At 36.7% G+C, this 24,706-nt stretch overlaps 1 protein-coding gene across 1 annotated transcript in view; it reads left to right on the plus strand.

Annotated features, from left to right (window-relative positions):
- LOC131433023 (uncharacterized) overlaps positions 1-17,782 on the plus strand; it is a 142,045-nt gene extending 124,263 nt beyond the window's left edge. The window contains exon 6 of the mRNA XM_058599748.1: positions 17,145-17,782. Within this exon, the coding sequence (XP_058455731.1) occupies positions 17,145-17,656 (512 nt within the window). The 3' untranslated portion in view covers positions 17,657-17,782. The remainder of the gene's footprint in view (positions 1-17,144) is intronic.
- The last annotated feature ends 6,924 nt before the right edge of the window (positions 17,783-24,706 follow it).

Raw genomic sequence — 24,706 nt, forward strand, 5'->3', positions numbered from 1 at the left:
AAACAATGGAAGAATTGTAGAGTCAAAGAATTTGTATTAAATTTTGCGTGAAAAATGAAATAAAGTGTAACCAAGTGTGCGAAATGTTACAGAGAGCCTACGGTGAGTCTGCTATGAAAAAAAACAAGTGTTTACGAGTGGTATAAGCGTTTCCAAGATGGCCGCGAAGACGTTGAAGACGACGAACGCTCCGGTCGACCCAGCACGTCAATAATCGATGAAAATGTGGGAAAAGTGGAAAAAATGATTTTGGATGATCGCCGAATCACTATTAGAGAAGTTGCTGATGAAGTTGGCATATCAGTTGGCTCATGCCATCATATTTTTTCAAATGTTTTGGGCATGAAACGAGTGGCAGCAAAATTCGTTCCAAAACTGCTGAATTTTGATCAAAAAAACAAACGCATTACCATCGCTCAGGAGCTGTTAAACGACGTCAACGACGATCCAAATTTACTTGAAAGGGTCATAACTGGTGATGAAACATGGATGTACGGTTATGATGTCGAAACAAAAGCACAATCGTCCACGTGGAAGCACCCAACGTCACCAAGACAAAAATCGCCGAGCTCAAAAAACACGTCTACACCAGCCGCTACAAGACAGAATGCAAACAATGAATACAGCTGAAAATTTCACCATACATTAGGGACATATGTACCAACACAATAAAAAAAAATTTGACCACTGGACTCTCCAGACGCGCGCAATTAAAAAATTCCGGGAACTTTTTGAACAGACCTCGTATGTCGTTTAGACACTGTTTTATTTTGCCCAAGAAATACGGTTCATTTTTGCAGCAGCGTTTGAGCGAATCTCTTCAATTGCACTTAGACTATCTGTGAAGAGAAAATAATGGTTTGGAGATAATGTGACGATTACACTCAAACTATAATGAACTGCTGCTAACTCTGCTATATAAACAGATGCAGGTTCTTGAAGCCTAAATGAAACCGAGACATTATTGTTGAATATATCAAACCCAGTAGCCTCTTCAATTCGTGATCCGTCCGTGAAAAACATTTTCTCAGAGTCAATATGCCTGAACTTACTTGAAAATATTTTTGAGATTTCCATCGAGCGTAGGTGTTCGGGGATTCCACGCACTTCGGGCTGAATTGATGTGTCGAAAAATAAAGTTGAGTCAGGGACATTCAGGAGGCTGTCATCTTGAAGGGTCGATTTCCTGTGACATATGGTGTGACTAATTTTTCGAAGTTACTAATAACCAGGGGATTCAGTACTTCACATCTTATTAGCAGTCGCGACGAAAGCTACCAGAAACGATCTTTCAATGGAAGAACTCCCGCCAGAATTTCAAGTCTCATTGTATGTGTCGAATGCATGCAGCCTAAGGCAATTCGCGAACAACGATACTGAATTCGCTCAAGTTTGATAATATGAGAGTTTGCAGCGGAACGAAAGCAAACACATCCATATTCCATTACTGAAAGTATCGTTGTCTGATACAATTTTATTAGATCTTCCGGATGAGCACCCCACCAAGATCCTGTTATTGTTTGAAGAAAATTTTCTCTTTGTTGGCATTTTGTTATCAGAAACCTAATGTGTCCTCCCCACGTGCATTTGGCATCAAACCACACCCCGAGGTATTTGAAAGTCAAAACCTGTTGGATCATTCTTCCCATCATATGAAGCTGAAGCTGCGCGGGATCATGCTTTCTTGAAAAGTCGACCAGCTCTGTTTTCTCCGCAGAGAATTCGATACCCAGATTAACAGCCCAAACGGACAATTTATCTAAGGTATATTGCAATGGTTTTTGCAGATCAATAGCTTTCGGTCCAGTAACTAAAACCACGCCATCATCTGCCAATTGTCTTAGTGTACATGGGGTTACGAAACAGCTGTCAATGTCGTTTACATAAAAATTATACAGGAGCGGACTGAGGCATGAGCCTTGCGGGAGACCCATATAGCTGATTCTGAATGTTGCCAAATCGCCATGTAAAAAATACATGCATTTCTCTGACAAAAGGTTGTGCAAATATTTATTTATAACCGCTCAAAGTCCATGTTGGTGGAGCTTGTCTGAAAGAACATAAATGGAAACTGAATCAAATGCTACTTTAATGTCTAAAAATACAGAGGATATTTGTTGTTTTTGAGCGAAGGCAATTTGGATTTCAGACGAAAGTAATGCAAGGCAATCATTCGTCCCTTTATTTCTTCGGAAGCCAAACTGAGTATCTGACAACAAACCGTTCGTCTCGACCCAAGTGTCGAGACGTCGTAGAATATTTTTTTCGAACAATTTTCTGATGCAGGACAACATTGCAATGGGTCTATATGAGTTGTGATTGGAAGCTAGTTTCCCCGGCTTTTGAATGGCTTGCCTCCAGTCAGGTGGAACAATATTTTGCTCAAGAAACTTGTTGAACAATTCCAACAAACGTCTTTTTGCGAGATCGGGCAGATTCTTAACAAATTGTATTTAATTCTGTCCAACCCAGGAGCGTTACTGTTACAAGACATGAGTGCTATGGAAAATTCCATCATTGAAACCCCACATAATTCCGTGCGAGTTGAAATCTCCCAGAATCAATCGTGGAGCAGGGAGGGTTTCATTAAGCTGTCGTTGTCCAACTTGAGCTCTTGGAGGAATATATACTGAAGCAATGCAAATGTCCTTTCCTTTAATGTTTATTTGACAAGCAACAACTTCTATACTAGAAGTCGAAGTAATGTTTAATCTATAAAAGGAATAACATTTTGGTCCAGAATAGTTGAAAGACTCAAAAACCAAGAAGGGCAGTTTTCTTACATAATAAAAAATTACGCATACTCACTTTTTAAACTAATGAAAACACTTATTGATGCAGTTGTTGTGTTTTACCTATTTTTTAAAACTCGGCCAACTAACACCGGTCTCCCTATATAATGTTAATGAATCAGTATTGCGAACGGATTCCAATAAAATTTTTAAAAGTAATGCAAAATTGAATAATCTGATAGATTCCAACATTAAAAAAAACTTCCATAAAACATAAAATATTAAACATACTTTCATACTGTATTCAAATTACTAGACTCGCTAAATTCGAACCCGTAGCTTTCGGTGGATTTACACTCGAAGGACGGCAGCAATTGCACATAAAAACTTATGGTTCAGTTCGGTTGCTCCACATAATATATGAATGCTTATATTCTTGCCCCTTTTCCCACATCATTGCCATTGAATGAATTCGCCGTTTTTATTTCGGATTCACCCCAAACGCAACCCCCATTCACCAACAGAGAGAGAGAGAGAGAGAGACCAGGTTTGGAAACCCGCACACGTTGCTAACTGGCTGCAGAGGCACACAAACGCACACGAACGCTTGAACGGAGCTTTGCACGTGATTCAAAATACCCATGCAAACCAGATCCCGATCCATCGTCGCAGTCTCGGAGGTTAACTTGCTTCGGTAAAATAAACAAAAACAACGCACCACTCTAAACGAGAGCAACATACTCAAGCTGCATAAGATATTACAACATATAACACGATCGGGAAAGAGTGAGACGGAAGAACAACATACATCGAGAGTGAAAGTAAACCAACCGAACGAAGCTTTAATACTGTTAAACAAAAACAACAGTAGCAGTGCAAATTTTGCAGTCGTTGTAGGAGTCGGTGGGAAGTAGTAGGAACATATATGTGATACAAGATCAAATAATCGAGTCTTTAAGAAGGACAGAAGTACACGAGTTTATACACTTTCAACACAGCGTCAACCCAAAAAGCACGTTACGCTATAAATTCGTATTAGCGCTTGTTTTATTTTCGAAAAACAAATCATCTGAAAGGAAAACAACAATACAAACAATAATTATCACCTTCCCATATTTCCACAACCGACCTGTTTGGATTAGACAATACGAAAAACTTCAAGACAGACGAAAAAGTGACAGTACCTACATCCCGGGATGAAACTCAACAAGCTGCCCGTACATGTCAGTCCACAAAACTCATCCAACATCATTTTCCAGCAACTGGTAATTTCATTCCGATTTGCTATCCAACCTGATCCAATGACAGCATCTGTCACGAGCCGTTGATTAAACTTGTCTGCGAATGGCTGTGAATCTCAACAGCTCGCATCACACTGCGGCTGCCAGCATGCAACTAGCGTGCTTTTGAATGCAATATTTACCATCCGGAGCCCGTGTCCCTCATCCACCACCGACCGGCCAAAAATGAGCAAAACCGTCATTGCACAAAACCCGATATTGTTGTTTGTTCTCTGTTGATTGTTGATTTAGTGTCACCTCCATAATACAACATGCTTTTCCACCTCTTTCTGCAAACCACTGCAAACAATAGTCGCACGTACACTCACACAGCCGCGCAGGGACGCTCAGAAACCGATCCCCCATCATCAACCGGGGGTATGACCGTATCGATTTTAACATGTGCTGCCTGGAGTCGCGTACCGACTCCAGATACCCGGTTCACCACAGGAAGCTCGGTAAAACCCAAATAACAAACGAACACACATTTGATTGAGTTTTGCTCGATATTCTCCACTTCCCATTCGCAGCATGACAAACAGCGTAATTCTATTCTATATCCTATAGGCCACGGATCTCGAACCGTTCCCACTATGCTGGATGGGACTTATTTTCCCCGAACCAGTGAACTAGTTTTGTGCATTGATCGGAAACCGAAATTTCGAATGTGTTTACAGGCAGGATGAAAGTGTTGTTCGATTTCAACGATGTTTGCCCCACGGTGGCTTCAAGTGCACCATTACACGGTAGTAATTGATTTTACTTTATCATAGATGTACTACAAATCAATGTCGTCAAAATGTGAGGTAATCAAAGGCTATCTCATGCCGTTGGTTCCTATCTCATGCCGTTGCTTGAGTCTGTTATGGCCCACAGAATAAAATATGTGCGCGTTAATATGAGTGTGTGTATTCTTGGAAATTACCGTTTTTTTACATTCCATTTATTTGACATGGCTTGGAATCTTTAAGATATGAGTCCACAAAGGTAGATGTCTTCCTGTCCAGTTTTTCGCAAGGCTTCCCGATCAACATAACAGGATTCTATCAAAAATATATATGATCTTAATATTTATATCTCATTATATTATAAATATGATTCCAAATCAGAAACAAACATTCAGATTTTATTAAGATTATAGCAAGTCCAGATACTATATTAAGGGCCGTTATATATCAGGTAAAACTATACTAGAGAATTGAAAAAAAAAGAGTTCAAACACATCTTGTTTTTGACTTTCAACCCGAGTAATGTTATGCTTCAATAAAGAGCATTAACAAACATATTTTCCAATTTCACATACTTGAAGATGCTTTTGAAAACAATAATTTGGTATTTGATTTTGAAACGACCGAAAAAAATTTGAGTTTTTATTCAAATAATAATTTTGATTTGAAAATAAATATTTTTCAAGGTGATTTTGCGCTTTTCCTCCTTCGAACAAAGAAGGGTAAGGCAAAAGCTTTAAAATTCGAGTCATAAATATTGGATAAAGTGATATGACATTCGACTCAGTTCATTTAATTCTGCAATGTTTCCTCAGAGATGATTTTCATAAGCTTGGAGTCAAATTAATGTTTGAATTCTTCAACTTTATCGGTGACCGATTGTTTCCGAAAAAAAAAAACATAGTGAGAAGTATTAAAAATTTTAAAATGTTTTCAAAAGTTACGCTGCAATAAACGAAAAACAAAATCTAAACTGCGCTCAAATCAGAATCTAAACTCAGCTCAATACTTTTTCGATGTCGATTTTTCGGATAAACTAGAAATAGAGACGAAAAAATCTTTAAAAAACTCGTATGGATGTTAATCTGATGATTCTTTACGTAGTTGTGGTGGGTCAAGGATATTGATTTTAAACTTTAGATGAATATTATGCTCTATTTGTGATATGCCGACTTTGTATAGATGCATATTAGATGCTTATCACTTCCATTCATAAATTCTTAACATATACTTAGAAGGTAACAAGGGTTTTGCTAATAAGATAGCTGTTTTACTCAACCTTTGATTGGTATGATTTGTGGATTGAATCTAAATAAAAAGCTTTGCTAATATTACATTCAAAAATGTTCGCTGGTGGCGCTGATGATATCATTATGGCCAAAAGCAAACTAAAGTAATACCGAATCACTTTCACAATTTTTGGATTCAAAACCAGTAAAATCGAAATAAGTTGGTTAGGTCATCAATTAATAAGATCTACGAATTGCAGATCATTGCATGAACATTTTTACATTCAAGAATCAGACAAAAACGCAATGTTGAGTTTAAGCAAAGACATCATATTAACAAGATATCCAGCTCTCACATTTCCCGAACAAATAATTGGCAACATCCTTTTTTGCGAGCATGTCGCCCTCAGGTGAGTCCGCATCGAATCTCATACATAGAAGTAGTGGAGAGAAATGTCAAATTCGTACGTGCCAAAATAGCAGTGCTGCGCACCCATACAATTTACATGACATGTTGAATGAGACGCCGTGCGATGGCGTTGCTGAACTGAAGATTGAGATCGCTCCAAGCTGACAGGGTCTGGTTTAAGGCAACCGACCCGCATTATGAGACCTTCCATTTGACTAATAGGCAATTGGTTGATCATCAATCATAAAAACATGCTAATCTAATCGATATTATATACACTTCTTCAGATTTTGCACTGTCTTTCCAACGAATTTTTATTCTAATCTAAATTTAAGAAATTCGATTCAGCCATCTCCGAGAAAATTAAGTGCACATTTCAATCAAATATGCCCGCCAATCGACATACATACAAGTACAGACAATTCACTACTTCAACTAAATAAGCGAACCGATTTTTGGTACAAAAAAGAAAAAAACTGAAAAACTGTCATTCATTAGTAACCTTCTTCATATTCTGTAAGGTAGTAAAAAATTTCTTTCACTGAATTTAGTCATTTCCGTTCATTTATTACTATTCTTCAGTACCAAAAAAGCTTGCTCATAGTTCTAAAATAGCCCCTTTGTCATTCATATGCCGTTTGGAAGGAAACGACGAAAGAGGTGGGGAACAATATAGACTTACACTAGTTATTATATGATGCCAATATATCCTACAATCCTCAGTGGGTTCTCATACCCCAAAGCAATCGTAACGTATGTTTGCAACTCAAAACTTCCCGGTTCGAAACCACAAGTCGCGAAACTGCATACTTTTTTATGGCATATCAAAACGCCTAAAGGTATGCAATCTAATCTTACATGACAAATCTATTTTCAGATTTGCACGGTAAAGGCTTTCCCCCCAAAAAATGGGTAATAATAGCTGAAAAGTCGTACTAAATTTGTAACAAATTTAGATATAATATTGATATTTACATATCAAGGTTTGTAACAATTTTTTTACCACCTAGGTTGAGTTGAGTTATAATTTTTGTTATTTTAACTATTAACAAGACCAAGATTATGACTAATTTAGATAGAAAAAACGAAACAACCCCAGATACAATTTTGTTCTCCCTTGTTGATCGCACTACCATAGTAAATAGCCTCCTGACATTATTGACTTGTAGACAGTTGATTTTCCTAGGTGACCAGCGATTTACATTAGAGCCATGTGTCCGGAACGAAAGTCACATACAAAGGTATAAAGACTGTCCCAGAAAGTATGGACGCACTTTGATTTCGCTGTAAATAATTTACAAGTGTTAGATATTCAAATTTTATTCGACATACTGATAACATTAGACTACATTACAGTGTAATGAGTGATTAAAATCTCAATTTGCCGTTTAAAACGACGATATTTAAAATCATGTCATGAGAACTAAAACACCTAAGAATATCCATGCAAAAAACACACGCGGATTGATAAAAAAAGGTATCATCTCACTGCTAGGTGGATTAATCGCGTATTTATTACTTCAATTTTGGAACGAGTTAGCTTCATGCCACTATTCTGCCAAGTATGTTTTGATGGTATGGGGCGGTCCATTTTGTAGACAACGGATTGAGTACATCAAACTGCCGTAAGCAACATCCTACCAAAAACTACTCGTACATAATGAAGCGGGAATTTCAAGCAAACCATGCAAATAGAATGTTTTGAAAATGGATAGAAAAACTAGGAAAGGGTACTGGATTCTAGGTCCTGGCTCTTATGGATGAGACTTTAGCCAAGTAATCATTGATCTCAGATTCAGAAACTGATTCTTATACATGTTTAAGACAGTCATGCAATTACGGTTGTGATTGGATAAATGGATGAGATTTTGTAATAAATTAACTGTGTTGCATTGATTTCTTGTCTCCAAAATCAGTGGTACGTTTGTAGAAACCTTCCATCGTTTTGTTTTTTTATGAGTGAATTTATTTTCAAGAGCCAAAGTTCAACAGTACCTCTATAGTATTCAAACAGTTTTGAGATGACATTACCATCAAGGCTCAGCGGAATCAATCTTCAACCGTATTACATTTATTTGTTACGGTTTTCCTAGCTTAATTTTTAGATTCTTGACCCGTGTTAGCAACTTGTTGTTGTTTGTAAATATGCAACTATCTACCTAAACGGCTATCTCTTAAAAGTTGCTACACCTTTGCTTTGCACTCTGTCTGTGCACCGATTACACACACGTGTTACGTCTGGCATCACGCCATTTCCATTTACCATCATTGTGGAAATAACGCCTCTCGATGAGTATTGGCATTTACCAATCGTTCCGACTTACGGTGGGCTGCATGTATGCTTTGCCAATCAATTCGATTTCATGCACTTTTCACGGCGGTCATGTATTCCAAACCGATGTCTAGCAGCAACAATCAGTAATCGGACAAATTGCAAACGTTCAACCTGCCATCGCCGCATGGCAGGAAGCAAAATATGTTCAATCTGTCCAAAGTCGTTGCCTGTTAAACGATTACTACAGGGGCACTTATCGATCCTAGGAACACGATTTTACCGTTTAGTTAAATCTGACGATTATCTCACGTTTTTAGATCGAGCCAATTTCAATTTTTTATCAAAAGCTGCAAATTGAACCCAGTTCTGGTTCACACCAGCATCTTACGGACTGGGTTATACAATTCTCACAAACCGGTAACGATCAGCTGTCCACGTGCACGCTCGAATCGAATGGTGGTGGAGTTGAACATGCCGTCAGTCCGTGAACATTCACGAGAGACGAAGTAAAAATGAACCAAATTAATAGCTGCGTTGGTCGATGAATGAATTGCTGCTGGACGATCATGTATCGGACCTCTTGAAAAGGCCAAACCGAATGGGGTGGTGGTGGGACCCAAAATGAATCGAACTCCAATCTGTCGCAGTAGTGCTTTTCACACGGATCAGTTTCAAATTAGTGCTGCTCGTAGACGGTTCGGTTCAGTTTAGTTGAGTTTTTTTTCTTCTGCTTCGCTGTAAATATTTCAACACCGTGTTACTTCGGTGAGTGTGAATGGTTTTCGAACGTCCAGTCAGTCGAACGAGAAAAGTTTCCCGCCTTATGGGTGAGGGTAGTGCATCCAGACTGGAGTTTGTCCAGAGCGGGGACACTGTCTGTTTGATGGGCGAAGGTTCAGCATCTTGAATTCGCAAAACAGACACAAAAAGCAACCAAGTTTAGGAGAGTTTATGTCAGTTTCTCGGATTAGGTCAGCAGAGAGGTGATAAATAATCCATAGTTGGGGAAAATTTATGACGGTGCATTCAACTGTTTTTGACAGAAGCAAAAAAGATGAACATTGCTTGGGGTAGGACTTAGTTTAATCATATATATTTTTCATTCGATGGCAGTCCAACCAGTGGATGTCATGAACTCTACCACCATCACACCGCGTCTGCCTTTAAGAAGCTGTTTCTCGAGTGGTTTGAGAATTCTGTTTTATGCTGTCTGATGGAGCAACAGACGGGTGAAGTCAAGTCATGGTTTTCTTGTTTCGCTAACTGTTGTTCGGTTTTTCTTGAGAGGATTGCTGCAATAGGAGTGATGTGCCATTGGATTTGTTATTTGAAAATTGAGGGTGTTGCAAGTGAATTAATTATTCTGCTCGTTATTCTGGTTTTTATGTCCAGTGTTTCTTTGACTGTGCTGAAATAATATTTTCAAGGATTTTTCTTTACTTTAGCTTAACTTTATTAGTTATGTTTATATTGGATTGAAATAATTTCATCGTTTTGAAATGTTCTAATCATTGGATGAATCATACTAAATCTGTATATCGGTAAAACACGCCACTAAAAGTTTGACATGTCAAGGTGACATCTAAATTGCAGTTAGCTGCCATATTGAAAAGATTACTCTCGGATCGATGAATAAGAGCAGTCCTGATTTTTTTAAGTACATGTACTGCCAATGTAATTGTTTACTAAAATTTGACTTCGAAATGTGCAAATACATCAGACTAGATTTGCGTCGGAAATTTGGAATCAAGACTTATATCGTTTTCGTGTTCAACGGTGGTAGGGTATTATACCCAAACTGGAGCGACTACATCTTACTTTGTTTGAATTTTCAAAATAATCACTTTTGAACAATAGTTTTAACACTAACGTTAGCGATTTCACAGAAAAAAGTAACATTTTACTCAGCTGTTCTGTATTTGAACTCTAACACCGAACTAAACTTGGTTGAGTATTCATAGCTACTGTTATTTTGACGTGATTTCGTCTTATTTCATAAATCACCCAGTGGTAGAACTGAATCGTGAATATCTCGAGTTATACTAAATACAACAACAAAATTCTTTCTACTTGTCATCAGAAATATAATCAGCAATTTATGATTAAATTTTCAAAAGTTTTAGATAACCATGAATCACGCATGAAATTAAGTTTTTTCTAATCTTTGGAATCCATAAGAAAAACTCACCACGCTTGCTTGCCTTTCTCGTACCCGCACCGCGACGATGGTTTTGATGAAATCTGTCACTTATTAGCTCCGTTGTTCAACTGGACGAAAAAATGTAAACCATGCTCTAAGATCAATCATTTCTTCTTGTACTTTACGCGGAACTATGGTGCGGAACTTCCACCAACAGTCACAAAATCAGTCCTTCTGGGTGGTATATAGTCTCAAATGGATTAGATTCCGGATCAAAATCTTAACACTAAATTAAAAACCTGGATTTTGGTCCATCTTAATTCTAAATTTAATTTGGCTTTGGAATTTAGCTAAAGAATTCATTATTAGAACTTAGTTCCAGATTACAAGTTCAGAAATTTAAATTTTGACTCTGGAACTGAATCTTAATTCTGGATTCTGGAACTGGTCTCTTGGCTAGATTTTGGAATTGAATTGAGTTCCTGCATGCTGGAACTGAATTCTGAACTTGGATTCTGAAACTAGATTTTGGAGTTTAATTCAGTTCCTTTATTCAGGTTCAGAATTCAAGTCCAGAATTCAGCTGTAGAATTCGGATTCTGAAAATGCCTTTTCGAACACATAGACTTTGTCACAAAAAGCCACTTTGCATACACTGAGGTCTCTTTTTACTTCGGAGATCTGGTGTAATGTGAACACTTTTTTTAAATCGAAAATTTTCGAAATCGAAGTGTTAAAGAGTTGACTTAGAAAATAACACTAGACAGGCCCGTACCCAGGATTTCATTTCGGGAGGGGCCCAAAGATGGAAACTAAAATGTTTCTGAAGATTGCTTATGTACCTAATTCTCGGTGTGCCTTTTTACGGCTGTTTTTAACATACACTTTAAACTTTTCCACTGGAACTGATATAGTATTACATTTCATTACGTTTACTGTCTTATTATTTCTGTAACACATGTCTGAGACATTCTAAATAATTATATGTTTTTGGGCCCCCCTCTGGGTACGTGACTGACACTAGATTCATTTCAAAGACAAAACAAGCAAACCGCGTAGAAAGAAACCGCATAAAAAAGTACGGGTGTGTAATGTCAGAGACATAACTAGATGCCGTGAATACGAATAAAACTGACACTCTTGCTTTATACTTCCGAATATCAATTAGTTAATCGATTGTGTTAATTGTGCAAGCTGTCCGCTTTTTCACTTCTAGAATTTGAAACAATACATCTAAACTAAAGGACAGATTAGTTACATTGAACATTCTGACATACAATTAAATGTTACGAAATAACCAGTATAATTCTTTTTGATAAAATAATGGTGGTTCTAAAAAAACAACCTTTTATGAAGGCGTTCGTGATGGAGAGTGACGAGTTGAGTTCAAATCTATTCTGAGTCGGTGCTATGCATTTTATACAGCAAATCAGCAGAAAATTCTACTACAGGAAAATTTCGCATAATTCTTTGGGTATACAATTATAGTTCTAATAACAACGTACAGAATTTCTATGTCGATTATTTCATTTAGGATTTGTATAATACAGTGAAAGAAACTATCAAAGGGCAGTACCGGATCAATTTCTGGCATTCATAAGAGCAAAATTATGTAATCCTCTAAGATATCACACTGTTTATATATAAACGATATTAAACGCTGTTGTGTATTTTGCACTACAAAAATTGCACAAAGCTAATCAAATTATCCCAGATTTGCACTACATTGATGGTTTTAAGTACCGATTTGCAAAGAAGCAATCTTTATAACTCTTTAGATAAAATTTCGCGCCATTAGATGGGCTGATTTTGCATAATATTCCCCATTGTTGTCCATTTTTCGTTGCATTTTGCTCCAATGCAAACGACCAGCAGCAGGATGATGCAATCGATCTTCTTTGAAGGGAAACGGGCTTTGCGACCTGCGCGTTTGAGGTTTTGTACCACACAACAGGTCTGCGTTTTCATTGCCGTCTTCTCCTGACGACCGAAATTCATATCGTCGACCTGAGCGTTTGAGGCTTTATACCACGCAAAAGGTCTGCTTTCATTACTGGCGCTGCAGTTTCGACGATCGAAGTCCAAATGAAAGCACGACCTAAGCATTTGAGGCATTATACTTGGTTTGTTCTTACTGAATGTGGGAGAACTTCACCTCGACATCCAGTTCCATCTGAAGCACTAGAAGAAATGAACGATTTTTAATCAATATTTACCGTTTATACTCTTCCAGTAGATGATCGGAATTGATATATGCTTGACTACCTCAAAACCGTCGTCCGGGTGCGAAAGAGGCAAACATACTTGATGAATTTTTCTCATTATTTCCAAAAGTTTTAGAAAACGTTGTTTTTCAACTATTTATGGTAATCTCACACTGTTGAAAATTTAATCACAAATTCCTGATCCTATTTCCGATAGCTTGCAGAAGAAGTTATGTTGTTAGGTTGAGTACATCAAAAGATATTCGCGATAAAGTTCTGTCCATTCTTGTACAGGGTAAATTTTGAAAAGGCGCCCCATAGTATAGTAAGTCATATTCACGACAAAAACCGCGTAAAAAAGACCCCAGTGTACTTTTCATTGATCTAGTCTGTTCTACACTGAGGAACTTGGTTTTAAAAATTTTAAGTTGGCAAAAAAACATTTTTGATTGTGACTAAACTTTGTCCCAAGGTAGACGATTGTGTTCCCTACCCTTCAAAAACTATTTCTTGTATAAGCTGAATTTTTTATCCAGTGTATTTTTATCGAAAACTAAACTAAACTGAAAGTCATAATCATCAAAGATTCCAATGAAACTCAAATTTGGAAAAAAAACTTCTCCGGATATTCTATTGTTAGCTGCCCGATATTTGCTACTTTCTGCCAGTGCTCGAGAAGAAAAAGTTTTCGTTGAAAAAACTGTTTTCAAATTTTCAAGATTAGGTTTTTTCAGTGTTGGATTCGATAAGTAAGAACATCACTAGCATAATATTTTTTTGTCATTTGTCATTTTTTCATTATAATTAGGGTAACAGAGGTATTTTGGCCACTTCATATATTTTGACCCACCTAACAAACTTTATCGATTTTATCGATTTTAATTGATGTGAAGTAACTCATGTTACATATATTTGAAGGTAAACACATTAAATTACCTATTGCGGAAGGGTTTTTCAAAGATATTACAACATTTGATGGATATTTATTCAAAGTGGGCCAAAATAAAATCAATCCTAAAGTGGGCCAAAATACCTCTGTTACCCTATTTGCAACAAAAAAATTCTAACAGGAATGTCAAACCCCATTTCAAAGGACAAGTCAATTTTGTAAAAAGCAATTGAGCGAGGTGGTTTTCTGTGATAAAGTCTATATGCTGTCAACTTCGAATACGGTTTGGTGCGAAATTTGTCTAGTCGAATCCTACACTGAAAAGAAAGATAGATTTCACAAATTTTGAATGGTTTTACAACATAGAACATCATATTCGAATTCATTGAAATTTTTTCCAATGTTATAATGCATTTTTAGAAAAAAAGTGTTTCTAAATATAACTTTTTCTTGTCCAACTTTGTATAAACTTTTTGCAAATATCGGGTGACTTTCAGTTTAGTTTAGTTCTCGATACACTGAAATTGAATTCAGTTTTCTTCCTTGAAAATACCCATCTTGCATTGTATGAACGGTTGCTAGGGAACACATTCATCTTAGAACCAAAATAAAATGTTTAGTATAGTAAATCGATATTTAATTTTAAAAGTCGATTTTTTCAGTGTAGGACTCGATAAGGAATTTTTTTATACATTTTTCATACTAAAATATGACTGATTTTGTAGAAATCATTAATAGAACACTTTGTTGTAAGCAGTGTCATTTTTCGACTTTAACTGTTTGATAAAGATTGGTTAAAAAAATTTACCCTTTTTAAAAAACAGTCTAGATCAATTTTGGAAAAACATAGTATGGAATGTGACATTTTGGGACGAAGTCTACTTATCCACAATGTTTCATTCTAATCTGAGATCTGAATTTCGAACCAGAATATTGCAACTGAGATCTGAGCCTGTTCCGTTTTTCGAATTTAGTTTTTGAATTCATTTTCATTTCCTGAATCCTGGTCTAGAATCTTGGTTCTGGTGTAGGTCAAAATTATGACGAAAAGTACTCAACAGTTGTACACATCGGACAAATTCCGCAAATCGGTTCTTTTAAGAACCATCAAAATATTTCCTTCGACACTTTTCATGCAGTCCAGCTCAGGGTTCGATAATTATGCGAAATTTTCTTCTACTGAGCATGTGAATGTTCGAAAATAAAGAGCTATTGTAACACTATTTGTTGTACTTTTTACTTACTTTTATCCTGTGTTATTTAGTTGTATGGTGGCATATGTTTGTCGGCAATAAGTCGTACTTTAGTATAGAAGCATCGTTACAATTCTGGAAGCGAAGCAGTAAAAGTTGCAGTGACAGTTTTATTGGTATTCACGTTTTCTAGCTATGTCTGTGACATTACCCACTCACCGTTTTGCAAGATGGGTACTTTTAAGGGAAAAAGTTTTTCTAACAAACTTTTTCCTTGTTTAAACTGATTTGTTCCTAGTGTCGAAAACTAAAGTAAACTGAAAGTCACAATCATTCAAGAATCCACCGAAACTGAATTTGTGACAAGGTTGCATAGAGTACTATAGAATGCTTGATGGGGAACATAATTACCTATCTCGGGACAAAATTTCTTAAAAATCAATAAAGGCGTGTTTTTGTGAATAGATTTTAAATTCTCAAAATTGATTTGTTTCAGCGTAGTATTTTACTCAATACAATGTTACAATTTTTTGTAAGTGCCCTTTTGACAATAACCATTTCAAAAATAAAAATGATAAAAGTATGATTCCTTTCAAAAGACAATCCAGGTCAAGTATGGAAAAACAAAATATGTAAAGGGACTTTTATTGATAAAGTTTTTATGTCCAGATAGTTTTATTAAAATTCTACATTGAAAAAAAAATAGCGTTTCCAGATGTATAGTAAATTTACATAAAACATCGTTTTCGATTAGGCTGAAATTTGTCTCAAGATAGCTAATTATACATTAATTATGGTTTCGGCTTTAGCGGTCTGTTAAATAAGAACGGCTTTTTATACTGCCCGACGTTTCGACCACTGGTTATGGTCTTTTTCAAGGGAAATATATTATCGTTCCTTCCTATCGTTTATTTCCCTTGAAAAAGACCATAACCAGTGGTCGAAACGTCGGGCAGTATAAAACAGCCGTTCTTGTTTAACAGACCGCTAAAGCCGAAACCATAATTAATGGAAAACATTTGTACGGTCGACTAATAATTTTTCATAGGTAATTATGTTTCCTACTAAGCATCCATATATTGAAATGTTGGGAACTTCGATAGAAAAAAAGTTTTTCAACTAAACAAGATCTACATGTCCAGAATGTTTCATGAAAATCCGAGATTTGTTCGAGTTAGAGCGAAATTTGTCATTTGAAATATAATCTTTTAGACAATTTTAACAGATTTAAGATTCCTGAAATCTGAACGGCACCTGCGCTTGGTTAATATTAAATCGAATTTGATAAACAAATCAAATGCGATGAGAGAGCTCGATCAACTTTCTTATTCGGTGGATTGTAAAGGCAGAAAGAGAGCCAATCAAAACCATTTTTTTCATAGAATGATAAGTAAATGACGTTCTAATTCTTGGTGAGATAAACAGTACCAGAATGTTCAACTTTGAAAGTTTATTTGAGGCAGTTAGTTTTTCCTGCTTTCATCTAGTAATATAACATTAAATACTTAATAAAAGGGTGACTTTTATATGTTAAAAAAGAGTTCAAGCTTTACCATATTTGATTCCTTATTGTACAAAAATTGTTTAGATAACACAGTAGGACTAGCGGAATATCATATCATATATATCATATATCATACTTTTATAACAAACTGTTTTTTCTGAAATACAATTCGGTGTTCCTCAGAAATACAGCCAAACAAATAGTAGTTTGCATCGTAAATGAATTTCATTCGTCTTATTTCAATATGTTCAGAACATGTCATCAAAAAACACGAACGCCTTCCAGTCAACTAATTACCATGATTAGGCGGCGTTCGTAACTACTATTAAGTGACTGTATAACATAAACCAGTTATCTCAGCGTATTTAATTTTCGTTCTGCTCTCGTGGCAAAGTAGCTCAAATCGATCAAATTTATATAATAGCAGACCACGCCGCACTGATTCATCGGGTGGGTCCTTCGATCGTTCGGAAACAAGTTCGTCGTTTCGTTGCAGTTAGCAAAATTGAAAGTATTCTAACCCTGAAATAATCACGTGCTGCTCATTCTCTTTTCTTGCAGACACTGAAACAATGCTAAAGCTTGCGTTCGTCGCCGCTGCCGGGCTGCTGTGTGCGGTTCAGTGCATCAAGGTCGATTACTACGGTTCCCTGTACAATCGGGATGAGCTGCACGCACCGTACAAAAGTGAACATGAAGAAAAGCAGGACTTCAACAAGATACCCGGCGTCCCGGGAGTAGACTATCCGGTTTATCACGAGGTACCGCACACCAGCTTCAGCTGCGATCACGTTCCGGCCGTTCCGGGAATGTATGCCAACGTAGAAACCGGCTGCCAGGCTTACCACACTTGCCACGATGGCCGTGAGGGACCCCAAGGAGCGTCCTTCCTGTGCACCAATGGAACCGTTTTCAACCAGAAGGAATTCGCTTGCGACTGGTGGTATAACGTCAAGTGTGAGGAAGCACCCAGCCTATACCATTTGAATTCGGATCCGGAGCACAATCCTTTCGTGCCGAAAAAGAAACCGGAGGACGAGCTGTATCACAAGAAGTTCCTGATCAACGTTTAGAGGATTGTCGGCTAAGTAGCTACAATCTGATTGTTTTGTTACTTGTTTAGAAAAGAAAGCTGAAATGTGTCCAGAGAAACTTGTAAGATGTGTATATATTCTTTCTAGTAAAAATTGGTAGGAAAACTAATTGTTTGTCATTCATAGTTGAGAAAATTCATGAGCCAAACTTTTCATCGACGGATCCAATTAACTAGACTAAAATTAATTCAAATTCTATAAACTTATCCAGTTATGTGAACGTATTTAGGATTCCTGATCGATTAATTTGCAATTTTAGGTTTGAGAATAATTGAACATCTTGAAATCTTAACATGAAAATTAGTTTGTTCTTGTGTAGGAAAGTCGTATTTTTTATCATTTGAGCTTCGCGGTTTTTCTCATATATTGAAACCATTAGATAAAGTTAGATTTGCTATCTCGGCTCGATCCGTTGGTTGACAGGATAAGGTAAAATTAGTACGATAATATGGCGAAATTTTTAATGCACATAATTCAAACTAAAACATGATCTGTGATCTGAAATTTGAATCACATTGACCAATCCAAATTATCTTCAGAGCACGGAACGACCGAATTTGGCTCTGCGCCTAATTTGTATTACTGTTTTTGAATTAGTTGATTTTAACAACAAAATTTCCAAAATAACTATGAAATTAGTTAAAATTGAGAATTTACTTTGCTAAAAAAAACTCTTATTTTTAGAGAATATGTTTAGTTGGAGAATTTCCTGGACACAAACCAGCAATATTTCAATCCAACACGAAAATTTGTTATTAAAACAAAAATATTAAGACAACTAAATTTGTTATTAAAATCAGAAAATTTGTTTCTATTTATCTATCACTATCATTGCAGAAGCCAGTACAAAGAAAACAAAAATGAAATTGGTTTTATTAACAAGTTTATTAGCCAAAAACTCATGAGAAGTGTCAAAGCAAAAAAATCCATTAAAAAGCTAAAAAGGACAGTCTTGTTGAAACTGCTTGAAAATTGTTTAGAAGTTTTTCGCATGTGCTACGATATATCCATATAAAAAATTTCTAAACCGATATGTAGAAATGACGTAAACTCTTAGTGGAAAGTGTATTCATTCAGAATTTGTGCCCATTTGAAGCGATTGTGCGTAATAATGTTTTTACGCGGAACAGTAAAGTGAGTTTCGAATGTTGCACTCTACTTGTATATGTCAAATGAAGTTTTTTGTATCTTCCAACCTTCCGGGCTACGTCGTCCGGTGTACTACTTGTGGTTTTTATTTTCCGAATGCTCAGTTTTCAGCGAGAGTGTCGATTTCGCGAAGTCGAATGAAGAAAACCGCGATTTAGAAGAAAAATTTTCAAAAAAAGTTAATGTTTCTTTTATGTCTTTTTCTCCAACACAACATCGTATTTATACCTGCCAATATAGAAAAGACAACCGCGACTGAAATTTTTTTCGGTAGTAGTGTGCCAGTAGTCATTACAGTGTTAACGTTTTTTCGGTGATAGTGCGCCATATAGTGGCAAATTGCAGAAGCCAATTCAACCATTTATGTTGGTTGAAAACAACGTTTTATTTCTCTAATTCAACTAAAAAATTAGTTGAATGGATATGAAGTGTGCCTTAGCTAAGAAATGACAGCACGTTTAATTGGTGAATTCAACTAAAAAAATAGCTATTTCAACAAATATTTTATTATTATTAAGGGAATGAGAATTAAAAAATCTAAATCAGCAAAAGTGAGATTTTTTTATTTGTCTCAAAAAATAACTAACTAAAATCAGAAAATCAATTAATTTTTTCGCCAAAGTGCTGATTTCGGTCTTTCCGCGAGTTGTCATATTTAAAGTAGTTCAATTTGTAGAACACTTTTTCAGGTCTTAAAAGATTGCGGAGATTGAAGATTTAAGTTCTATCTCTAGGGATTCAGGCGCTAGCTTGCATAGGAGAGACTGGGGCTAAACCGGTCACTTTTTGGAAATTGAAAGGAATATTCCCATTACATCCAGGATTTTACTTAAGTTATCTATACCGTTGGGAAGCTTCAATAAATTTGAAAAAAATATGCATTAGTTTTCGTAAAAAGTCTGCATTAAGTGACCAATTTAAAATCCAATATTTAGGAACTATTGAATTTATTGTAAATCTAGATTTATAAAGTGATAAGATGTAGATTAGAAATATAGATATCAATATTCAGGTATATTCCAAGAATCCGTTAAAAATTTCAAGTCGAACAAGATTGGAACCAGACAAATCGACTCGTAATCGCGTATTCCGGCAAACTGGCATCTGTCTGTTACATAAAAGTAAAGCTCTGGAATTACATTCCTTTTCGTTGAATTAGGCCTTTCTGGTTCAACAGACTTCGCAGCCGTACAGAATTATTGCATGGTTAATACTACGATTTTATTGAGACTATAAGAATTCTTCCAGATTTACATCTCACTAATTACGACGCATTCATCGCATTGTAAAATAAACCTTCTTTTTTGAACGGACAGCTGAGTGCCGGATGCCATATAAAGACTGTCCCAGAAAGTATGGACCCACTTTGATTTCGCTGTAAATAATTCACAAGTGTTAGATATTAAAATTTTATTCGATGTACTGATAATATTAGACTACAACAACAGAATATTATTCTCAACATTTGCTACTTAGCCATTGTAGACTAGCTGGCGCACCTTCTTGCGAACGTTCCTCATTAAATTCCGTACAGACTTCTTGGCGACAAGTTTTGACACTTTTTTCCAATCTTTTTCGAACTGTTGAATGGTTTCGGCTGCCGAGACATGTTTCCTAAGGTGTGCCTTCGTTAATGCCCAAAATGCCTCAATTGGTCGAAGTTGTGGGCAATTTGGTGGATTCATGTCTCTTGGGACGAAAGTGACATTTTTGGTAGTATACCATTCTACCGTTGATTTCGAGTAGTGGCATGAAGCAAGATCTCACCAGAAGACAACAGGATCCTTGTGGCTTCGAATCATGCGTAGAAGTCGTTTTTGTAAACATTCCTTGATGTATATTTCTGTTCATTGAAACAGTGGTGATGAAGGGTTTCGAAATCTTACCGCAGCTACAAATTGCTTGCCAGACCATAGCTTTCTTACCAAATATTTTTCGACTTAAATCGATGTCTCGAACTGGTTTAACACTTGCCCTTCTCGCACCGTATAATATTGTGGTCCTGGCAAGGATTTGTAATAGAGTTTCACGTAGGTTTCGTCGTCCAGCAAGAATCGTATTGTACAGCTTTCGAGCCCTCGGCCTGATCGATGCTTCTTGTTTCGGACTACGTTTTGGTTGTTTCTGCTTCTTATAGGTTCGGAGACTCAAACGTTCTTTGGCACGAAGAACATTTGACTTCGAAGTGCCCACTTTTTGGCCACATCCCGAACTGAACCCTCCTTCTTTTGCTCGAACGCCTTCAGTATACGTTTATTCAACTGTATACGTTTATGCTGGTTAGCAGGACCTTATTTTCGACCCGTTTTCGATTTATCCTCAAATGTGTTATCCTCACCGAACTTCCTGATTGCATTTCGTACGGCTTTTTCACTTACTCCTTCCATTTTTGCTATCTTTCTCAGTGACAGTCCGCGTTCTGTGCACCATTTGTACACAATTTTTCGACGTTGTTCTGCTAAAAGTCCACGCATTTCGAAACAAACTAATGAAAACGAATAAACAACTGCACAAGTGGTTAGAGAAGAGTGTAAATAACAGGACGCAGCCATAAAAATTGACAGATTCTGAACCATTGCGAAATAGTAGCGGTTTTTAGTTGCGTCCATACTTTCTAGGACAGTCTTTACCATTCGACTTGGTTCATCAATATCAAAAAATGTATGTATGAAGCATGAAAGCAAAAAGTACCAATGGTGTGAACATGATCTGCATCTCTCCGCCACGTTTGTTAAGCATGTACTTAAAAAAGGTTATATGACTTTTGGTCAGGGCACAGGATCCCCATGTGAATCGCTGGTCACTTACGATAATCAGCTGGCTAGGTGCTAATATTCCCCGAAAATTCTTCCATACAATAAGCCCAGCAAGAAATTTGTCAAAAATACATCAAAGTTTTAGCATAATTATCACCTTAACGCTCAGGTAGGGATTTTCAACGAAATTATTTTTTCAAAAAATCATAACTCTTGATACAGTTGATCAATTTTCATGCGTCCAGTGTAAAAAAACAGATTTTTTTTTCTAGTACATGCTGACTTACACGGAACCGCAGCGGTCCAAAAACACCGGAGTTAAAAAAGTGTCAAATAAAAAAAAACAGATTTTTTTCTAATACATGCTGACTTACACGGAACCGCAGCGGTCCAAAAACACCGGAGTTATTCCAGATCACGTTGGGGTATGTCTGTTCTTCCGTTAGAATTATGTTATGAAGGTGCCAAAAAGTAGTTGATCAAACAGCTCTAAGTGAAAAGTACTTTGAATTTACATCAAAATCTCGTAAATATTCTCTAGGGATTTAGGCTGATCAACTAAGCTGGAGTTTCCAAATTAGCTTTGAAAGTCTTCTAACAACTCGATAAATCCTGAGATTAAATGGCATGTCAAATTTCAAGCACAATTCTATGGAACCACAATCCGGATTTACCGGAATTGGACATTGCATTTTATGGGTTCTAGTACTTCTGCTTCTGTTCGAGCCCCGACCTGGAAGAATTCTTAGTGTCAGTAGGATCCATAGTACTAGCCATGCAATGATTCTGTACGCTAAGAATCGGCTGCGAAGTCTGTTGAAACAGAAAGGCCAAATTCCACCAGGAATAACTCAGGAATTTTTGGGCCGCTGCGGTTCCGTATGAGTCAGCATGGAGTAGAAGAAAATCTGTTTTTTTTTTACACTGGACGTATCAAAATTGGTCAACTGTATCAAGAGTTTGAAAAATAAATTCGATGAAAATCCCTACCCGAGCGTTTAGGTGTTAAGCTAATTCTTTACCGGTCTTAAGCGACCGTAGTACTTCTGAGACAGAACTTAACAACAATCCTATATACCAAACTTTTGTCTTGATTCAGCTAACAACGAAGCCAACGCCAGGAAAAATAGCAAATACAAGACAGAGAAATCTCGCAACGAACAGCGTTGCCGAGTCAATGGACGATGACGTGAAGAGTGAACCCCTGTCCCCACTTAATTTGCTGGATAGCAAAGGGAGCATCTCCTTGCCCATTTATTTATTTGTGAAGTATTGGACTAGAAAAAGCCCAAATAAAAGAATTATTAAAAACACAATCGTCATTTGGGCATACAAATCTTTTATCATTTCTGTTGGGAACAGTTTTACATACATTTTCATATTACATTGTGAATACTTATACGCTATATTATTCTTCTAAGTTTATCTTGAAAAATACATTACATGAAATAAAAAAATCAACACATTCAAAGACACTGTAAAAATACTAAAGAGTGTATCGAAAATAAGCTATCCACCTACATTTGTATTGTATGCATGTATTTGCTAAGGGTTTTTATGCTCAGATCACAGCATGTTGTGCGTTTGGCTGTCAGCTTTCGTTTCTTTACTTGTTTGTGCGGTTGAAATTCTGCGTTTTCATAATGTCGCGTATTGAAAAGGAAGTGAAAATTAAGGTTCTGGACACATGACTCAGTGAGAAGCGTATTACCATGAGAAAATTGGCGAAACGGTTTGGAATTTATCAAGCCAGTGTTGAAACAATCATTAATAATTTTGGGGAAATCAGAACAAATTGGCTCAAATGGCACGTTCCCCTTGATATTTGGAGATTTGTGCCTTCAAAGAAAATTGGCGAAACGGTTTGGAATTTATCAAGCCAGTGTTGAAACAATCATTAATAATTTTGGGGAAAACTATTTTTTGGATGAGCTACCAGAAAGAGGCAGAAAACCCGGTTTTTCCAACCCGAAACTGGACCAGAAAGTGGTATGTCTAATCATGAAGAACAAATAAATGTCAATACGTGATTTGGCCAAAAAAGCAGGAACGAGTGTCGGAATGATCCAGCGTATCAAGAGACGAAATCACCTGAAGACCTACAAGAAGCAGAAAATCTCGAAACAAAATGTAGAGCAGAAGAAGGGAGCAGCAACAAAGGCCCGGAAATTGTATTCGTGTCTTTTGCAGTGTCCGGATGCATGCGTTTTGATGGACGATGAGACTTATGTAAAGGAGGACTCAAAAACCCTTCCAGGTACTACTATGGCAAGCAATATGGTCCTGTGGTTTGGAGTCAACCATTTTTTACACTACCGGAACTATAAATGCAGAAATCTATCGATCTGAGTATCTCCAGAAGCGATTATTGCCTTCATATAAGAAGCATAGTAAACCTCCACTGTTTTGGCCGGATTTGGTGTCGGCTCACTATGCCAAAACCATTCTCAATTGGCTTGCGGAAAAGGGTATAAATTTCGTTGAAAAAAATATCAATTCACCAATCATGCCCTCAGCTTCGACCCATCGAACGTTACTGTGCAATTGTGAAGGGGGTCTTCAAGAAGACTGGTAAGGCAGCTGGATACATGCAGGAGTTAATACAAATTGGGCTCATGCGTCCAAAAAATGCGATGCAACACTTGTCCGGAACTTTATGAAGAGCGTTCGATCAAAAGTTCGAAAATTCGTGAAGAAATAACCTAAATTTCATCCGGTTTTCATTGTGCTCAAGTTTAACCTCGTACAATAAAGGAACAATTTTTAGTTTGAATAAAATATCGTTTTTTATCATAATTTGAAAGAATAATTTGTGGATAGCTTATTTTCGATACACTCCTTACACATTGCCCTTCTGGGTTTGTTTTGTCTATAGTCAAAATGATGATTGCAAAGTCTTATAAATTTCCACGATTTTAGATTAGTTTTAGGTGGCACAGGTAATTAGGGTTATCAATTTGACCAATCAATAATTTCCCTATCAATGTAGCTCTGTTTCTTCTTCTTGCAACCGTGTCCATACTTAGCAGTCAACAACGATCAATGTAAGGGAATAATTCTGTCGGGTTGCATAACAGCGAACCCTAGCTTATATTGATACAATGCAAACTGCAGTAAGAATCAG

This window comes from Malaya genurostris, chromosome 2, assembly GCF_030247185.1.
Source record: "Malaya genurostris strain Urasoe2022 chromosome 2, Malgen_1.1, whole genome shotgun sequence".
NCBI classification, from domain to species: Eukaryota; Metazoa; Arthropoda; class Insecta; order Diptera; family Culicidae; genus Malaya; species Malaya genurostris.